Consider the following 15,830-nt stretch of genomic DNA (forward strand, 5'->3'; position numbering starts at 1 on the left):
AGCAGCAGTCCTACGCCTATGGCTTTCTCATTGATCCTTGGTGACGTTGGTGTTGTCCTCGGGTTTCAGGCTTGAATCGCGGCTTTGCGGGAGCATTCAATGCATCGATTCGGTGCAACGCCCTAGCACCTCCACCAGATGTCACATTGTAGTGACCATCAAGAGCACATTAGCAAAACTGCGAATGCCGAAAAAATTTTTTGAGGTGAACTTGTGCCCACAAAACAAGTGACAGTCGAAGCACAACAATAGCAGTGAACACAGTCGGAGATCGGCGAAATCTGATCGGCCGGTTGAGCGCATCGGCTTTTATACACCACTTATCGAAGGCTAAAGTGTAATCGCTGGTGCCCACGGGGTTTCCAGAAACTACTACACAATTCGTGTCGCGCATGTAATCTGATAATACAAACTTTGGCGGGAACATACACAACAGATAGAATGAAGACAACATTTGCGCAAGTTTGAGGTGATGCAGGCGCATCTTGCGCTCAGCGATAACTTTAAGTTATTATCTGGTGAAATGCAGTCCCCGAGAAAAGGATAAATAAATACATATGTCATTATTAAACCTCGTGAATACGAACAAAGGCAGTGACATTCTTTTTATCTTGCCACCCAAGCCATCGAGCGAGGGCAGTCAAGGAAGTCGGGTTTATCCGTGCCTCACTGTTGCTGGAGCGGAGTCATGTAGCTGTGCTAGCGCAGTTCTTGCAGAGAAGCGTGCAAGCATCAGCACACTGCTTGCCACGCCTTTTTTCTTGTTTTTTTTTCTTTGTTGTGACTCACACTGGCACCATGACAGTTGCTCTTAATCATGCTACGCAGCCCCATGATCGCGAATCTTAATATCTTCTCGATTGCATTGTTGCGCAGTGCAATCATTGCGATCAAAAAAGTGCAAAGCGAAAGGGCAAGTGGCGGGGGAAGTTGTGTTAGGCACCGTGATGAGGGAATTTGGAGAAGAGGCCAAGAGAGGAGCAATGTCACTCTTTTTGGCTTATTTCAAGGTCTTACACCCAGTCACTCAATGTTAACTCCAGATGTCTAGTTAGCAGAGTGAGCGGCAAAGTGAAGTCAGTCACATGCAGAATCTTGGTTTGAGCTCATTGCTGGTGTCACATTACCTAGAAATATCTTTGAAAGACCTGCCGTGGTGTTCACTAACCCTAGCATTTTCACAACTTCTGTTGGAAAGCACCTCCAGTCTTTTCACCAGCACTTACTACAACAATAGTATGAGAAGTGCCTTTAGGCTCTGTGCAACACTTCTTTAATGCTGCAGAATGCAAGGCTTTCTTACTTTTACCCCACCTAGTTATAACAATGCTCTAAATTAAAACCTGCATACTAAACACTGCTTCAATAATAATATAATATATATGCTAAAGACTGCCCCAACATCACAATTTGTCTGCTCCACCCTGCTCCAGAATGAAATTTCATCTGCTCTGAAAATTGCTGTAAAATGACTTTTTGGCATTCTCATCTCTGTCAGGGGGAACGTCAAATTTGATACGGTAGTATTTGAGGAGGACTCCACTGAAGGCTAAGCAATTTATGCAGTTTTAAGAACTCCTTCCATTGTTGAGGGATTTCTGTTCTGTACAAACTGGCACATGAAGAGTGCCCGAAGAAGTGCCCACGTGATGCTTCCTGCCTCTTCTGTGGTGAAAGGGATGACCGCTGGTGCACGCCTCTTATCACTTTATTTTGCGAAGATTATTCCGCAATGATCTACCATCACCTCTATTGCACATGTGTGGCAACAGATTGGACCCCTCAGCAGGTCATCACAGCAAGCCACTTTGTGTCATGAGAGCATTGAGAGTATCATGAGTGGTGCTTGCAATGCTGTTTGTGTACAGAGTATCCGTATTGAAGTGAAAAAAGGCGAACTTTCATCAACGAATATCTCAACAATGGATGGCTTGTTTAACACCGTGAAAATTGCTTTTGCCTCCTGCGGCATCCTCTTCCAATACTTCCTTGCAACTTTTGTATTAAAACCAGTAATTAAGAAGTTAATTAGCCAATTATTGAACAGACTGTGGTGGCTCTTTGACAGTCTATAGTAAAAAGAATAAACAGCGAAGAAAGCATCATTGCATCGCCTAAATCCTAGGTTAAAGAAAATTTGTTGCCATTAAAATAGATCACAAGAGACATTTAGGTACATATATACATATCTAGACCATTACAGAGACCAGTGGCTCCAGGGGTGCGTAATTCTCGACTGCACTGCCTGCAGCATCGGCCCACAAAACCGCAGAAATGTTTGTTAAATACACACCATTAGATAAAGCACAAAAACTGGCTTGACTTGAAGAAGAATGTTTTGCATGAAACAGTCTGGCTCATTATTGAAGTAGCAAGCTTCACCACGTAACTTGTCTTGTTTGTCACCACCACCACCACCACCACCACCACCACCACCACCACCACCACCACCACCATCATCATCATCATCATCATCATCATCATCATCACCACCATCATCATCATCATCATCATCAGCCTGTTTAAGTCCACTGCAGGACGAAGGCCTCTTCCTGCGATCTCCAATTACCCCTGTCCTGCGCCAACCGATTCCAACTAGCGCCTGCGAATTTTCTAATTTCATCACTCCACCTAGTGTTTTGTCGTCCTCGATTGCGTTTCCCTTCTCTTGGCACCCATTCTGTAACCCTAATGCGCCAACGGTTATCTAACCGGTGCATTACATGACCTGCCCAGCTACATTTTTTCCTCTTGATGTCAATTAGAATATCGTCTATACCCGTTCACTCTCTGATCCAAACCACTCTCTTTCTCTCTTAACGTTATGCCTAGCTATCTTCGTTCGATCCCTCTTTGTGTGGTCTTTAACTTGCTCTCAAGTCTCTGCCCCATATGCACTGGCAAATGCATTGGCACTGGACATATTGCACTGGCAAAACGCACTGATTGCGCACCTTACTTTTCAATAATAATGGTAAGCTTCCAATCAGGCGCTCGCAATGTCTGCCGTATTCGATCCAACCTATTTTTATTCCTCTGTGAATTTCGTTCTTATGATCAGGGTTCCCTCTGATTAACTGACCTAGGTAATCGTACTCCTTCACAGTATCTAGTGGCCGACTGGCCATCGTGATCTCTTGTTCGTTTGCCCGGCTATTTATCATTATGTTCATCTTCTGCATAATAATATTCAACCACACTCTTACACTCTCTCTGTTAAGGTCTCCAATCATTTGTTGTAACTCGTCTGCATTGTTGTTGAATAGAACAATGTCATCGGCAAACCGAAGGTTGCTGAGATATTTGCCGTCGATCTTTACTCCTAAGCCTTCCCAGTTTAATAGTTTGAATTCTTCTAAGCACGCAGAAAGTAACTTTGGAGAAATTGTGTCTCCCTGTCTGACCCCTTTCTCTATAGGTATCTCCCTGCTTTTCTTGGGTAGAATTAAGGTAGCTGTACAACCTCTGTAGATATTCTAACGCGAAAGACGAGTCAGTAAGACAAGAAACTATTTACAGATTATATTTACAACAACGGTTGCAGCGCTGACCGGTTAGATTCATAGCGCGAGCCCAGTTCGTTCTTCCTCCTCTTTTCTGGAGTGATGGTGCCTACGCGCCTCGTTCAAACAAACAAATACCTCACGCATGTAGCAATATTTCACAAGCTTTTTGCGTAAGCGTTCTGTACTCCTTGATTACGTAGTGCCTCTACGATTGCTGGTATCTCTACTGAATCAAATGCCTTTTCGTAATCTATATAAGCCACATAGAGAGGCTTATTGTACTCTGCAGATTTCGCGATAACGTGATTGATGACATGGATGTGATCTATTGTAAAGTATCTCTTCCTGAAGCCAGCCTGTTCCCTTGGTTGACAAAATCCAGTCTTAACCTTATTCTATTGGAGATTATTTTGGTAAATATTTTATGTAATAATGGGAGCAAGCTAATAGTCCCATAATTGTTCAATTCTTTAACGTCTCCTTTTTTTTTTGTGGATTAGTATAATGTCTGCATTCTTCCAGTTTTCTGGGACCCTTGCAATCGATAGACACTTCATATAAAGAGCCGCCAGTTTTCCAAGCATTATGTCTCCTCCATCTTCGATTAAATCGACTGTTATTTCACCTTATCCTCCCGCTCTTCATCGTTTCATGTCTTGCAGGGCCCTTCTGACCTCATTGCTAGTTATAGGAGAGTTTCTGTATCCTGTTCATTACTGTTTCTAAGTGAACTATCGTGACTCCTCTGGGTACTGTATGCAGGTCAGCTTAGAATTTTTCCGCTGCTTTTACTATATCTTCGAGATTGCTGATGATATTATCCTTCTTATCTTTTAGTGCATACATCATGGTTTGTCCTATGCCAGGTTTCTTTTTTACTGATTTCAGGCTGCATTCATTTTTTACGGCTTCTTCAGTCTTTCTCATGTTATAGTTTCGAATATCAGTTATTTTCGCCTTGTTGATCCGTTTTGACAGTTCCGCAAATTGCATAACGCTGTGCGGCCGTCAGTCCCATACAACCGCGTAGAGCGCAGGACTCTGCGATTCTAGACGTACTGCACTGACTGCGAAAGGTTAGAAGAACACCCACACAAGCACAGCAGAGAAGTGGCTACGTGAGGCGGTTCGACCGATAACTGTAGAAGCGTCATTCAAAACAAGTAACTGTTCTCCACTTCCGGCAGCGTTTCGCTACTTCCTTTTTAAATAAAAAGATGTTGATCCATAAATATTCTCATAAACAACGGTTAACTTTCTTATTATTCGCTTTTGCTTGCAGTTTGGTTGTTGCCTTGGCTCTCTTTCTTAGTAGATCGCTTAATTTCTCAACTCCTTGCGATTTTAACGCGACAGCGTTAAGGAGCTCGTGTCGCAGAAAAGCCGTGTCGTCGGCGTCGTCGGCGTTGGCCGTGAGTGATAAATCCCAGCAGGCACTTCATGAATAAAAAACAACATGCAAGATGGGCTGGGTGGGAATCGAACCAGGGTCTCCGGAGTGTGAGACGGAGGCGCTACCACTGAGCCACGAGTTCGATGCTTCAAAGCGGTACAAAAGCGTCTCTAGTGAATGCGGTGTTGCCTTAGAAACGAGCTGTTTCTAGGCGTGCGTCGCTTGCTCAGGCGCACATTTCGTTGCTGCGCCGAACGCAGCGCTGCGCGACGCTCACCGCGTCCAATGCGGGGCGCGTAGTCGCTGCGCCGTAGCCCACTGTCTCACACCCCTTGGCGGGTCGACGGGAACGCTGTTGCGTTCCACTCTTGAAGGCGAAGCTCAAGCGTCCTCCGATTTTTTGTTTCCAGTTGCCAATTTTGCGCGAAAAGTGCTATACAGTTAGGGAAAAACAGACAAGGTAACGGGCGACAGTCATCTTGCTTATGAGTTTAAGGGTTATTGCAGGGTTTCGTGATGGACGCTCTTTCACATTATCTTATTTCCCACCTTATCTAACCCGTATCACGTGTATATGGTTCCGGGCATCTGCCAGCGTCGCGGCGAGCCGTAGCTCAAGGAAACAATGAAGCAAAGGGATAAGTTAAACGCAATTGGCGTTTTCTCCGGCCGCAACTCGTTCCATGAGAGTACAGACCAGCTGAGTAACAGCCGCATCCCTCTCCTGGTCCCAGGATCAGCCTAAACAAAGAAGGTTGAACTAACAAAAGCAACGGCTATGCGCGTGACGGTTGAATAGATGGTGACAACTGAACGCATCTCGAGTTAATCGCACGGGTGCGGAATCTATGAGAAAACTGTCCTTCACATTACAAGAGATGCCGATAACTACCGCTATCTAAAAGGAGTGAAAAAGGCAGCATAATGCTGACCGATTAATAGCTGCCAAGTCTCAACATTGATCTGGCGGCGCTTTAGAAATATGTGAGGAGAGGTGGCGTGGGTGTGGAGGGGGGGGTGGGGGGGGTATGCCACTTGATTTCGGGGGGGGGGGCCCGGGCCCCCCCGGGCCCCCCCCTGGGTACGTGCCTGGTGTTTTGTGTTATTTTGTTGTTATAGATAAAGTGTGCTCTTCTGCAGCTTAAAGTAATATTGATGAAAATGTGGGACTTTTTCAGAAGTACTCGTAATTGTGCACATTTAGCCTCCATAGCGTTCCCATCATTGCCACGGAAAGTTGCTGCAAGCATAGTTCATCATCACTCTTGGGTAAATGCTGTCTTGGTGTGTGTCGTGCCCAGCTGTTTCAATTCAGTTCACTTTATTTCAACACCAAAATGTTTCATCGGTGAACTCCTCTGTGCAGGCCAAGGCAGCGCACGAGGAGGAGCGCAAGCTGCTTGTCCGGGGCCTGGCTCTCTGCCGCAACCAGCTGCCAACGTTGCGGCATCAGCTTGCCTCCCTGAGGGCACAGGCCAGCCAGGATTCCCTGCAGCCACACCTTAGCCGCCTCAGGTGACGTCTGGGGGCAGGCATGCAGGCTTTGGCTTAGCTCCAACAAGAGGTAGTCCTACACAGGGAGGAAGGGCATAATGAGGAGAGAGCATTGAGTAGCACGATTGGAGCCAGGCGTTTTGGCCCCAACTTCGTGTCGGAGCATATCTTAGGGCTCGCACTCTACAGGTACGGTAGTGTGGCTAGAATGGGGAGTTGTTGAAAGTGATGGTGGCAGCAGCTGCTGGAGCCTTCGTGTTTGCTGGTCTGTCTCTGCAGCAAAGATATTAGTTCAACTAGAGAAGCTTTGAAAAAGTTGTGTGCAAATTTTCGCTGTGTAATGAAAGACAGAGCTCATTCACCGAGTTCATATGCAGTTGAGTCCTGATAATTCCAACTCGCTTAATTGGAATTTTTGGACTGTTAGAAGTGAAGGACTAGTCCTATCAGTTTTGCATGCGGTCGTATAGGAAAAAAAAGAAAGGCTCGGTAATTTGAATATAAATGCCCTTAACATTAATTCATTAGAAGTTATTTTTCAATCGAGTGCCTCAGGGCATCTGTAATTTTAAAATAAGATGCGCCGTTTCTTTAAGTGCCAAAACAGTTCCATGTACCGCACTGGTGTCGTCGCTGTTGCACCTGTCTGCAGCGATAAGCCTATTATGCCTAGTGGCACAGGCTGGGGTAATTTGGTTTACATTTTTCTTGTTAACCCCAACATAATATATGTCTGCAGCACCACAGCCCATGAAATGGCAAGATTGCTCAGTCAACGCTGGCACGTCTCTTTCCTTGTCTTTCGTAGAGTGTGTGCAAGCCAACGCACTGGATTAATTCCACATGTGGTTCCACGTTTCGGATTTCGACTGTAGTCTCAACATTTGACAGTGGCAACTTGCGGCTTCTACCGCACACTTGATCTGGTGACGAAAGTTGAGGTCTTGAAAGAATTTGACGAGGGAAGTACCGCCAAGCAAGACATTTCATGGAAGTATGGCATTAAGCCCAACATAGTCCACAGACTTCATCAAGAAGAAGCGCTCAATACTGGATGATTTTAAGAATGGCAAATTCAGTATGTCCGGGAGACAAATGTACATTGCCGCTTACCCAGAGTTAGTGAAGGCGCTGCTGCTTTGGATCAGGGAAGCACGGAGCAAGAAACTTCCTCTCAGTGGTAAGGTCATTGCGGCGAAAGCCTTAATGCTTGCAGCAATGTTGGGGATCAACGAATTGTTTTTTTTCTGGTGGGTGGCTGACACCCTTCAAACATTGCTATGACCTGACTTTTAAAAGCGTGTGTGAAGAGAAGGCATCATTCAACCAGGAAACATGCATGACATGGAAAGCAGAAAAGCTTAATGAGTACAGTAGACTTTTGTTAATTTGACTCCGTATAATTAAGTTTTTCAGTTAATTCGATCCCAGCCGAACGTTCCGGTAGTGTTGATGCATTGCTATGCACCCTAAGTTTCGTTATTTAAATCCTAAGATTGACCTTCACCAGATACTTCAAACTTGACCAGTCAACACGCACACGCCTGACCCCTATGGTAACTTCAATAGCAACTCCTTTTGTGGCAGCGCTTGTCTTGGAGGAGCGTATAGGACATTGAATGCATTGAACATACGGCATCTCCCATTGAAAATCCCTGTCTTTGGCCTGTGTAAGGAAGATTTTCAAGCAATAACCATAGCTCACAATGTCTGATTAGGGAATTTACCCGATTCTAACATGCAACTTTTTTTTTTCAAGGTTATTGGTTTGAAATTGCCTGCGCAGTGCAATCAAACACAATACCAAAACCACCTTTTCGGCATTTGTACGCTTTACTGCATAATTCAGATGTACTGTGGCAAAGCCAATTTTAAAAACCGGCTGCCATTGTGCAATACATATTAGACCCTTGCCCATTTTTCTTGCTAGAAACTAGAGTGTTTAAGAGTTTAAACTACTCTGTTTAAGAGTTTAATGTCATTTCTATGTTTGCTTTCTAGTTTGAACACATATAAAGTGGGCCTGCATTTTGTTTGGGATGTGTTAAAGTCAAATACTGGTAGATGAATCAGTGGTGTGTTTTGGCATTTTTTTCTGCATCTTGTTTAATTCAACCCACTGGATAAATTCAATCAGTTTCGTCGATATCAGGGCCAAATCAATGAAAAGCGACTGTACCTGAATGACTGTCAACCAGAAGACGTATTTAATGCAGACGAGCCTGCACTTTTCATTTTCTACTACCAGAGAAAACTTAACATTTGAAGACGACGACTGTGCTGGGGGAAAACAGAGCAAAGAAAAGGTATCACTCATGATTGCAGCAAATATGACTGGGACTGAGCGATGTCGCCTGCTTGTGCTTGGGGAGGCCACTAAGCCTTGATGTCTTAGAGGCGCAAAAACACATCCTGTGGTCTATGCATCGAACAGTATGGCGTGAATGATGTCGGATATATGCAGGGATTGGATCATGAAACTGGACCACAAGTTTGCATAATTGAACTGCAAGGTGTTTCTTGTGGACCAGTGCTGTGCTTAAATGAATGTACCATCCCTAAGTGCCTTCCATCTAGCATACTTGCCTGCAAACACAATGTCGGGGTTGGAGCCCATGGACAAGGCATAACAAAAAAATTTAATGCTCCTGTACAGGCAGCAGCTCCTTGAGTGCATGATTTTGTGCATGGACAACTCCTCACAATACAAGGTGAGTCTACTCACGACCATCCACATGCTAGTGCGGTCTTTGGGTCGTCTGAAAGAAGACACCATCACCAGCTGCTTCAAGGCTTGTGGTTACGTATTAACTTTTTCAGGGCATACTTCTCTTTGTCCGCCAAGGGAAGCTGAAGCAAGTGAGCTTGACGACAGTAGTTTTGGTGCTGCTGTCGTTGATGTCCGTCTTGAAGAGCACTTCGCCACGTACAGCACAGTTGAAGCAAGCGGTGCACTAACGGACAGCAGAATTGTGCAGATTGTTCGGACCTATGAATTCGTTCATGAAAGTGGGGTCATCGACGACATTGAAAATGACGCGCACCAAAATTGACACGTTTTATACTGAAACTGAAAAAAAGAAAAAACACCTCCAATAACACTCACCAGAAGTGATGTATGACTTAGACTTTAGAGAACCAGCACCAGAGTCGTCTGCTTCTTTTGCCTGTACCCTACTTTTGTATCAGTAAAAAAGGTGCCACATGTTTGCTAGCCACAGAGTTCGTATACTGTGCTAGCTGCCTTTGTAAACAACTAGCGCCGATGGTAAACAACAGGTGCTGTCCACGCATTTTCATTTGCCACCTGTCAAGGATTCTGAAATCTAGAGGGCGATGACAAGTTTGCGTGATGTCCCCTCCCCCCCACACACACACCTTTTTTCTTTCAATCATCCGTCCTCCATGCAAATGCATGCAACATGGTGATGACACGTGCCTGCAGTGTGAATTCAAAGCTAGTCTTGAGACTGGTTGCTCAAAGCTGCAACAAGACACTGATGCCTGTCTACGAACGGCGTCGGTAAAAAGCGGCCACCATACGGTATGTACAATGATGACGCCTGTGAACAACTTCCATACACTTGGAAGTACACTCGAAAGTGTACGTCCATACACTTGTGCTTGCGAGGCGGTTTGTTGGCTTTCTGAGTGCTGCGTGGTTGCTCCGAATACAACTGAGTCGATTTGGCACCAAACCGTAACTTTAGTCGCGGACGCCAGATGAAAGTGTGCTGATTAGGTCTAATGGCCTAGGCAGCGTTCACTGCAAATTTGCAACTGGCCGATGTGGTAACGGGACGCAAACCATCATAGAACGCTTGCCACTAATATGTTCGTACAAGATGCTCAACAGCTGTGTTCGGTCTCGGAGATAGCGCTTGCAGGTTAGATTGACGGCTCTTGAAGTGGCAAGAAGTTCGTCGCCACCTATTGAACACGATCCGTGTGCTTATTGGCAGTTAATCGGCCTAATCTTCACACATGCCTTTGCATTGTACGAAACATGCACTGGTATTGTTGCCGTTCCCTCAATTTGCGTCATGTTACCATTTTGATCAGTCCTGCCGACCTGGATGAACCTTGTGCTGACAGAGGGGGCCACAGCAGACGTTGCACCATTGTGCGAATTGCGGTGTTCAGACGCTGTGTGCACAGGCCGACGTTGGGCCGTCATCGGGCGCTAGGGAGCGCTTGCAGTGACAAAGTCCACAACTTCATTAGGTGGGGCAGCCCAACCACGGCGCGCTCGGTGCTTCTTTTGTGCCGAAAACCAATTGAAATGCTAGCCTGGGTGTCATTCAGTAGAAGGGGCTCTGCGTCTCATGCGACATGTGGCACTGTGTGGGTCTCCATATTGAATATATTGAATATTAGAGAAATCACATAGTAGATATCTGATTCACAAATCGAATGATTTCAACGTTAATTATTCGATTTGGTTATATTCGAGATTTGAACATCCCTAATTTTTTCCCCATTATGTGCTAAAAAGCTCGACACATTGCTTGGAAAGCATGGGCAAAACGACTATGTGCTCTTATTTTTCCATTCGCCCAAAATAAAAAAATAGGCCCCCTGGGGACCTGAACTTTAAACTTGCGGCTTCTGCCGACTGCACACCAGGAGCTAGAGCAAGTTACGAAGAGACTATCTCCTCGATGATGCTGCACAGCTCATAAACCTGTTATGTTCTTACACCGTGGTCACCACCACCTACCACTAGCACTAGAAGAATAACCGAAATTTTAGACGCCACGCAACGTTTAAGGCATTAACCGTGCTAGTGATGCCACAAACACTGCAGCCACGAACAAAGTTCCGTCAGGTCGACTGGCTTAAAACCACAACTTTGGTTGCTAACATCCTGGGGAAATTGTGCTAGTTAGGCTTACCTGCCTAAGCAGTGTGGCTGGCAGAGGGGCTGGTGATGACGTATTAGTAAGCTCATCCTCGGCATGTTTGCACTCGTAAACTATCGGTTATCGTGCGTGGGATCAAATGTACAGGGGGAGCATGGATAAACCGGCAGTCGTAGTGGCGAAGTATGAATTCGTGTGTTGTCCCCTCCATGTACGAAAAGTCTGTCAGCAGCATGAACGTTTCGACCAGTCGTTTGGCTTGGTTGGACCACAGTTGGCAAGCAAACGTGCCGATCCTGTGTGATAACACCAATTGCACAGTTGCATATTCACGGAGATGCAGAGTGCGTGCATGTACTTTATTGTAGTTTTCGTGCCTCATGATGACATGTCAAGTTGACAGGTCATCTTCAGGGGAGATCCTTTGCTGGCCTGTCAAAGGCACCCCATGTGCATTTTGTTCATAGACCTGATCACAATTTTCTTTTTGCTTTTTCTTTTTCTTTTTGTGTATATCAAAGGTGTTTTCATGTCTGGTGGGCATTGTTTAGAACTAGGTTCGGCTGTACTAATTGTAGTAGCTGCTATGGTAATTGATCATGCACTTTGTATCTTACAGGGAAGCCTTTGTGCGTTTGGTCGAACAGGAGCGAAGCTTGCAAGAGCAGCGGAGGCAGGCAGGCAACCATGCAGCACAGCTGCAGGAACAACTTGAACAGGCTCGCCTCAGGATTGAAAAGTGTGAGTGTCCCGACTCTGTTGAGGAGCAGCTGCTCAATTTCGTGCTTGTTCATTGAGTCACTTAAGAGCGCATACACTGTGGGTTTCTCTACATGTACCTGTTGCAATCTTACAGGAAACTGCAATCTCTGGATTTCTCCATAAATACAGGAATCCATATTTAATATGTTGAGTTAATATGCCACGGCAGGTGTGCTTATGTTGGCCTCGGTTTATAAAAAATGAATGGCAAACGCCATCCCACAACTTTCGAGGGAATAGAGGCAGCCATCGTGAAAGCTGTGCTCTTGCTGCAGCTGCCATTCCTGTCATTTTTGCAGTGGAGGCTGAAATTGTGACAGCCACCCGACAGATCTCGGATGTTCGCCGATCACACGACGAGGAGCGGGAACAGCTAAGCCATCTGGTGGCTGAACTGCGTGAAACTGTCGACAAGACAACAAGTGCAAAAGATGCTGCACAACGGGATGCTGCTGAGAGATTTCGAGGTGACCTGCTTTGCTGCATTATTGTGGGACTGGGGAATCAAGTGTCAGCTGCTTTTCCACCTTTCCCTCTGCATCTCTCGGCTGCCTAGACAGCTTTGCAAAACATTCAGCACTTGGCAACAGCGCTGTCCATTGCATGCTTTAGGGCAGGTTCTCATTACATGTGCACTGTGTAAGGTACTGTGTGAAACTGCACATTGTGTGTCTCTGACATTAATATAGCACAATTAAACCTCGGTATAACAGACTTCAGTAACATGAAATTCCCGATACAGTCGAACCCACTTATAACTAAGCCAGATACAACGATCCGTGGATTATAACGATGACATTTCAATGCATTTACGATCTTCCAACCCTGCCTATTGAAGCTGCTTCCACATATAATGAACATTTTTTAAATTGCTGTACTGTTGGAACGAATGCTTTGAACCCAATCATGGCAAAAAGAGGGCACGCGCGAAGTACTAAAGCACGGAAGTGTGGTGCCCTGCTGCAGTCCATCTGCAATGATGATGCAGCCTTCAAGATGAGTGAGTGATCTGCGTGCATATTTCAGAAGCCACAAAGAAGGTGACGCGCTTTAAAGGCACACCTCCAGGGACAAGGCATACAGCATAAACAACATGGTGTGGGGCGTGTACTGGGGCTTGCGCCATTGTGATATTGGATGCCACGACGGTGCCGCTCTCGTTTTTTGCGCCATTGTCCGCATGGCACCACGTGCATTACGCCTGTTCCAGCGACTTGAAACAACTGTCTGTGCCCTTCCATCATGGGAACAACGGCTGCTCAAGCATTCCCGTCGATGTGGCCAGTCGACGACAAAGCTACGCAATGTGCTGCCACCACGCAATGTTGCAAAAAACCGCTGGTGACACCATTGTAAGATCACGGTTTAGCGACGCTTTGTTTACGTGCTGCCGATTACTGTTAATGATTCGCACTGAAGCTTTCCTTTTCGAAAGTCACATTTTTTTTTCACCTGAAGCGACATAGATGATGTCGTTTTATGGCTCTTGTGCAGCTGACGGGCTATCGTAATGCCAACACCATGATGTCCAAGACCTTTGCAGAATGGCAGCATGCCACAGTAGTTTCCGAAGTTTAAACTTCTGGCCAAGTAGCACGCTTTGCTTTCTTGTGCAGAATGCAGTCATGTCCCTCTGGCAGTAAAATTTATAGCAAGCTCTCAAACAATGGTGGCTGCGCTTGCAGTTTCGAAATGACAGGGGATTGAACCCGGGTGCCATACAACACCCCATTTCATTCTTTAGATGCATGTTTCTAACGGACGTTTGCAGCTAGATGTGGGTATGCACCGGGAACAAAAATGAATCAGAAAATCTGGTTTTCAGATCTAAGCGCTGCCAAATTGTAACTGCTGATGCCAGGTTCAATGTTAATTTTTGAGCGTCTTTAAGAGTGAGTCTATATATAATGAACTAACATAATGACCACTTTTCGTGCAACTACATATAGAGTTCGTTTTAAATGGGTTGGACTTTATAACGAAGTAGTCAACTTTCTTTAACTTTTCATTCATGAGACATCATGTATATAGAACCTCAATATAACGAAGCATGTTTATACGTGATTTCAATATAATGAAATTTCACTGCCGCTGTGAAGGAATATCGAGACACTAAATGGAACCTTCCGCAGATGCAGATGGTCAAATGGTTAAATTACAAGCGGCTACTTTAAGCACACCTCTCAAATTGCACGCTGTGTGACCAAGAGCAACCAAGAAGTGGAGAAGCTTCATGTTCTGTATAAAGTCCAAGTGTTTGAGTAATAATTCTGCGGAAACACGCAAGATGGAGAGAAGTAATTAATGAAGGGAAAATGAGACATCCACCCAAACGTAGCTAAGCGCTACGAAGGAAACCCATATGGGTTCCTAGAAAGAAAAGCTTCGCAGTTGAAGAAAAATTCGTCCTGGTCCGGGACTCGAACCCGGGACCACCGCCCGGGACCACCACCGTCAAAGTCGGTTAGCTCTACCATCTGAGCTAACCGACTTTGACTTCGCCTGCCATCTGCTAGCCATGTGATTAGCAACGTTTTAGAAGTAATCTGTTGCGTGTGTAAAGAGTGGGTGCGCCGAGATGGCATGGCATCACGTGTACTGCCTTCCCACACATTTAGTACTGGAGTTTGCAAAATCTCGAGTTTCAGAAACATGTTGAAGTGAGATGCAGTGCTCCCTGCTGCCGGCAACCCTGTCAGCCGCAGTGGTGGAATGAATACAAAAGCGTGGCTGGCTTTGTGTCATACCAACGATGTGAAGATATTGTCGACACAACATAAAACTATATCTTTCATTTCCGACTGTCAGTGAACAAATTTTTTTCTCATCAAACTTGCTTTTTCCGATTGCCCAATAATTAGGGAAATTGTGCGGCCCCTTTCCGTGTAAGGAAAGTCCACTGGCGACTGTACTTATTTGCATAAAAGGTTGAATTTAATGACGAAATTTCTATATAACGAAGCAAATTGTCGGTTTTACCAAATTATTTATAACGAGATTTAACTGTATCGAAATTCCGTTTTACTGAAATTCGATCCTTTAAGGAAATAAGTGCAGTTGCCGATATATAATTTGCTGCATGGAAGGGGCCACAGAATTTTCTATGTTATCGGACATTCGGTCAAAGCAAATTTGAATGATAAAAAAAAAATGACAATTTTATGGAATTGGAGAGTTGGTGACGAATGATATGGTTTCATACCGTGTCGACAATATCTCCTTATCGGTGGTACGAAGTGAAGCTGGCCACACTTTTGCGTCCACTCCGCCCCCGTGGCTGATAGTGCCGCCCGCAGTGGGATGATGCTGTCATAAAAGTGCTAGCAGTGGGGAGCAAATGCTTCATCGGCCTCTCGCTTTAATGCGTATTCAAAACTCAAGATTACGCAATATCCAGCACTAAAGCCACGTGAAACCAGCACATGATGCCATACCATCTCAGCTTGTCCAGCCTTTGCTTGCACACGCAGCAGATTACCGCTACAGCCATGTGAAGCCACAATTGCCTTAGAAAGACGTGCGCCAACGTGCCCCTCCCCCCTTCTCTTTTGCGTGCTTGATCGTGTTATTGGGAGCTTGCTCCCTTTGTCGTGCGGGCAGACAGCACTCATCGAGCCACCATTCTCCTCGGGTCACCCTTGCACACTTTCACTCATACCCAAAGCATGCAGCATGCGGGACGCGATAGGCTGTCTTCACACTGGGACTTTGTACGGAACATGATGTTGCTCCGTTTCGGTAATTGCTCTCGATTGTGCGGCATGTAATTCAGCCATTTGATTATCTTTGCCCGCGGAAATGTCTACTTATGGT

At 45.4% G+C, this 15,830-nt stretch overlaps 1 protein-coding gene across 5 annotated transcripts in view; it reads left to right on the plus strand.

The window, feature by feature from the left end:
- The window catches only part of LOC135920358 (rootletin-like), a 380,210-nt gene that overhangs the window by 195,132 nt on the left and 169,248 nt on the right, over positions 1–15,830 (plus strand). For all 5 annotated transcript variants that reach the window (XM_065454609.2, XM_065454610.2, XM_065454613.2 and 2 more), the window contains 3 exons: positions 6,266–6,414; positions 11,875–11,996; positions 12,317–12,484. In XM_065454609.2, coding sequence (XP_065310681.1) covers positions 6,266–6,414; positions 11,875–11,996; positions 12,317–12,484 — 439 coding nt within the window. The remainder of the gene's footprint in view (positions 1–6,265; positions 6,415–11,874; positions 11,997–12,316; positions 12,485–15,830) is intronic.

This window comes from Dermacentor albipictus, chromosome 1 (genome assembly GCF_038994185.2).
Source record: "Dermacentor albipictus isolate Rhodes 1998 colony chromosome 1, USDA_Dalb.pri_finalv2, whole genome shotgun sequence".
NCBI classification, from domain to species: domain Eukaryota; kingdom Metazoa; phylum Arthropoda; class Arachnida; order Ixodida; family Ixodidae; genus Dermacentor; species Dermacentor albipictus.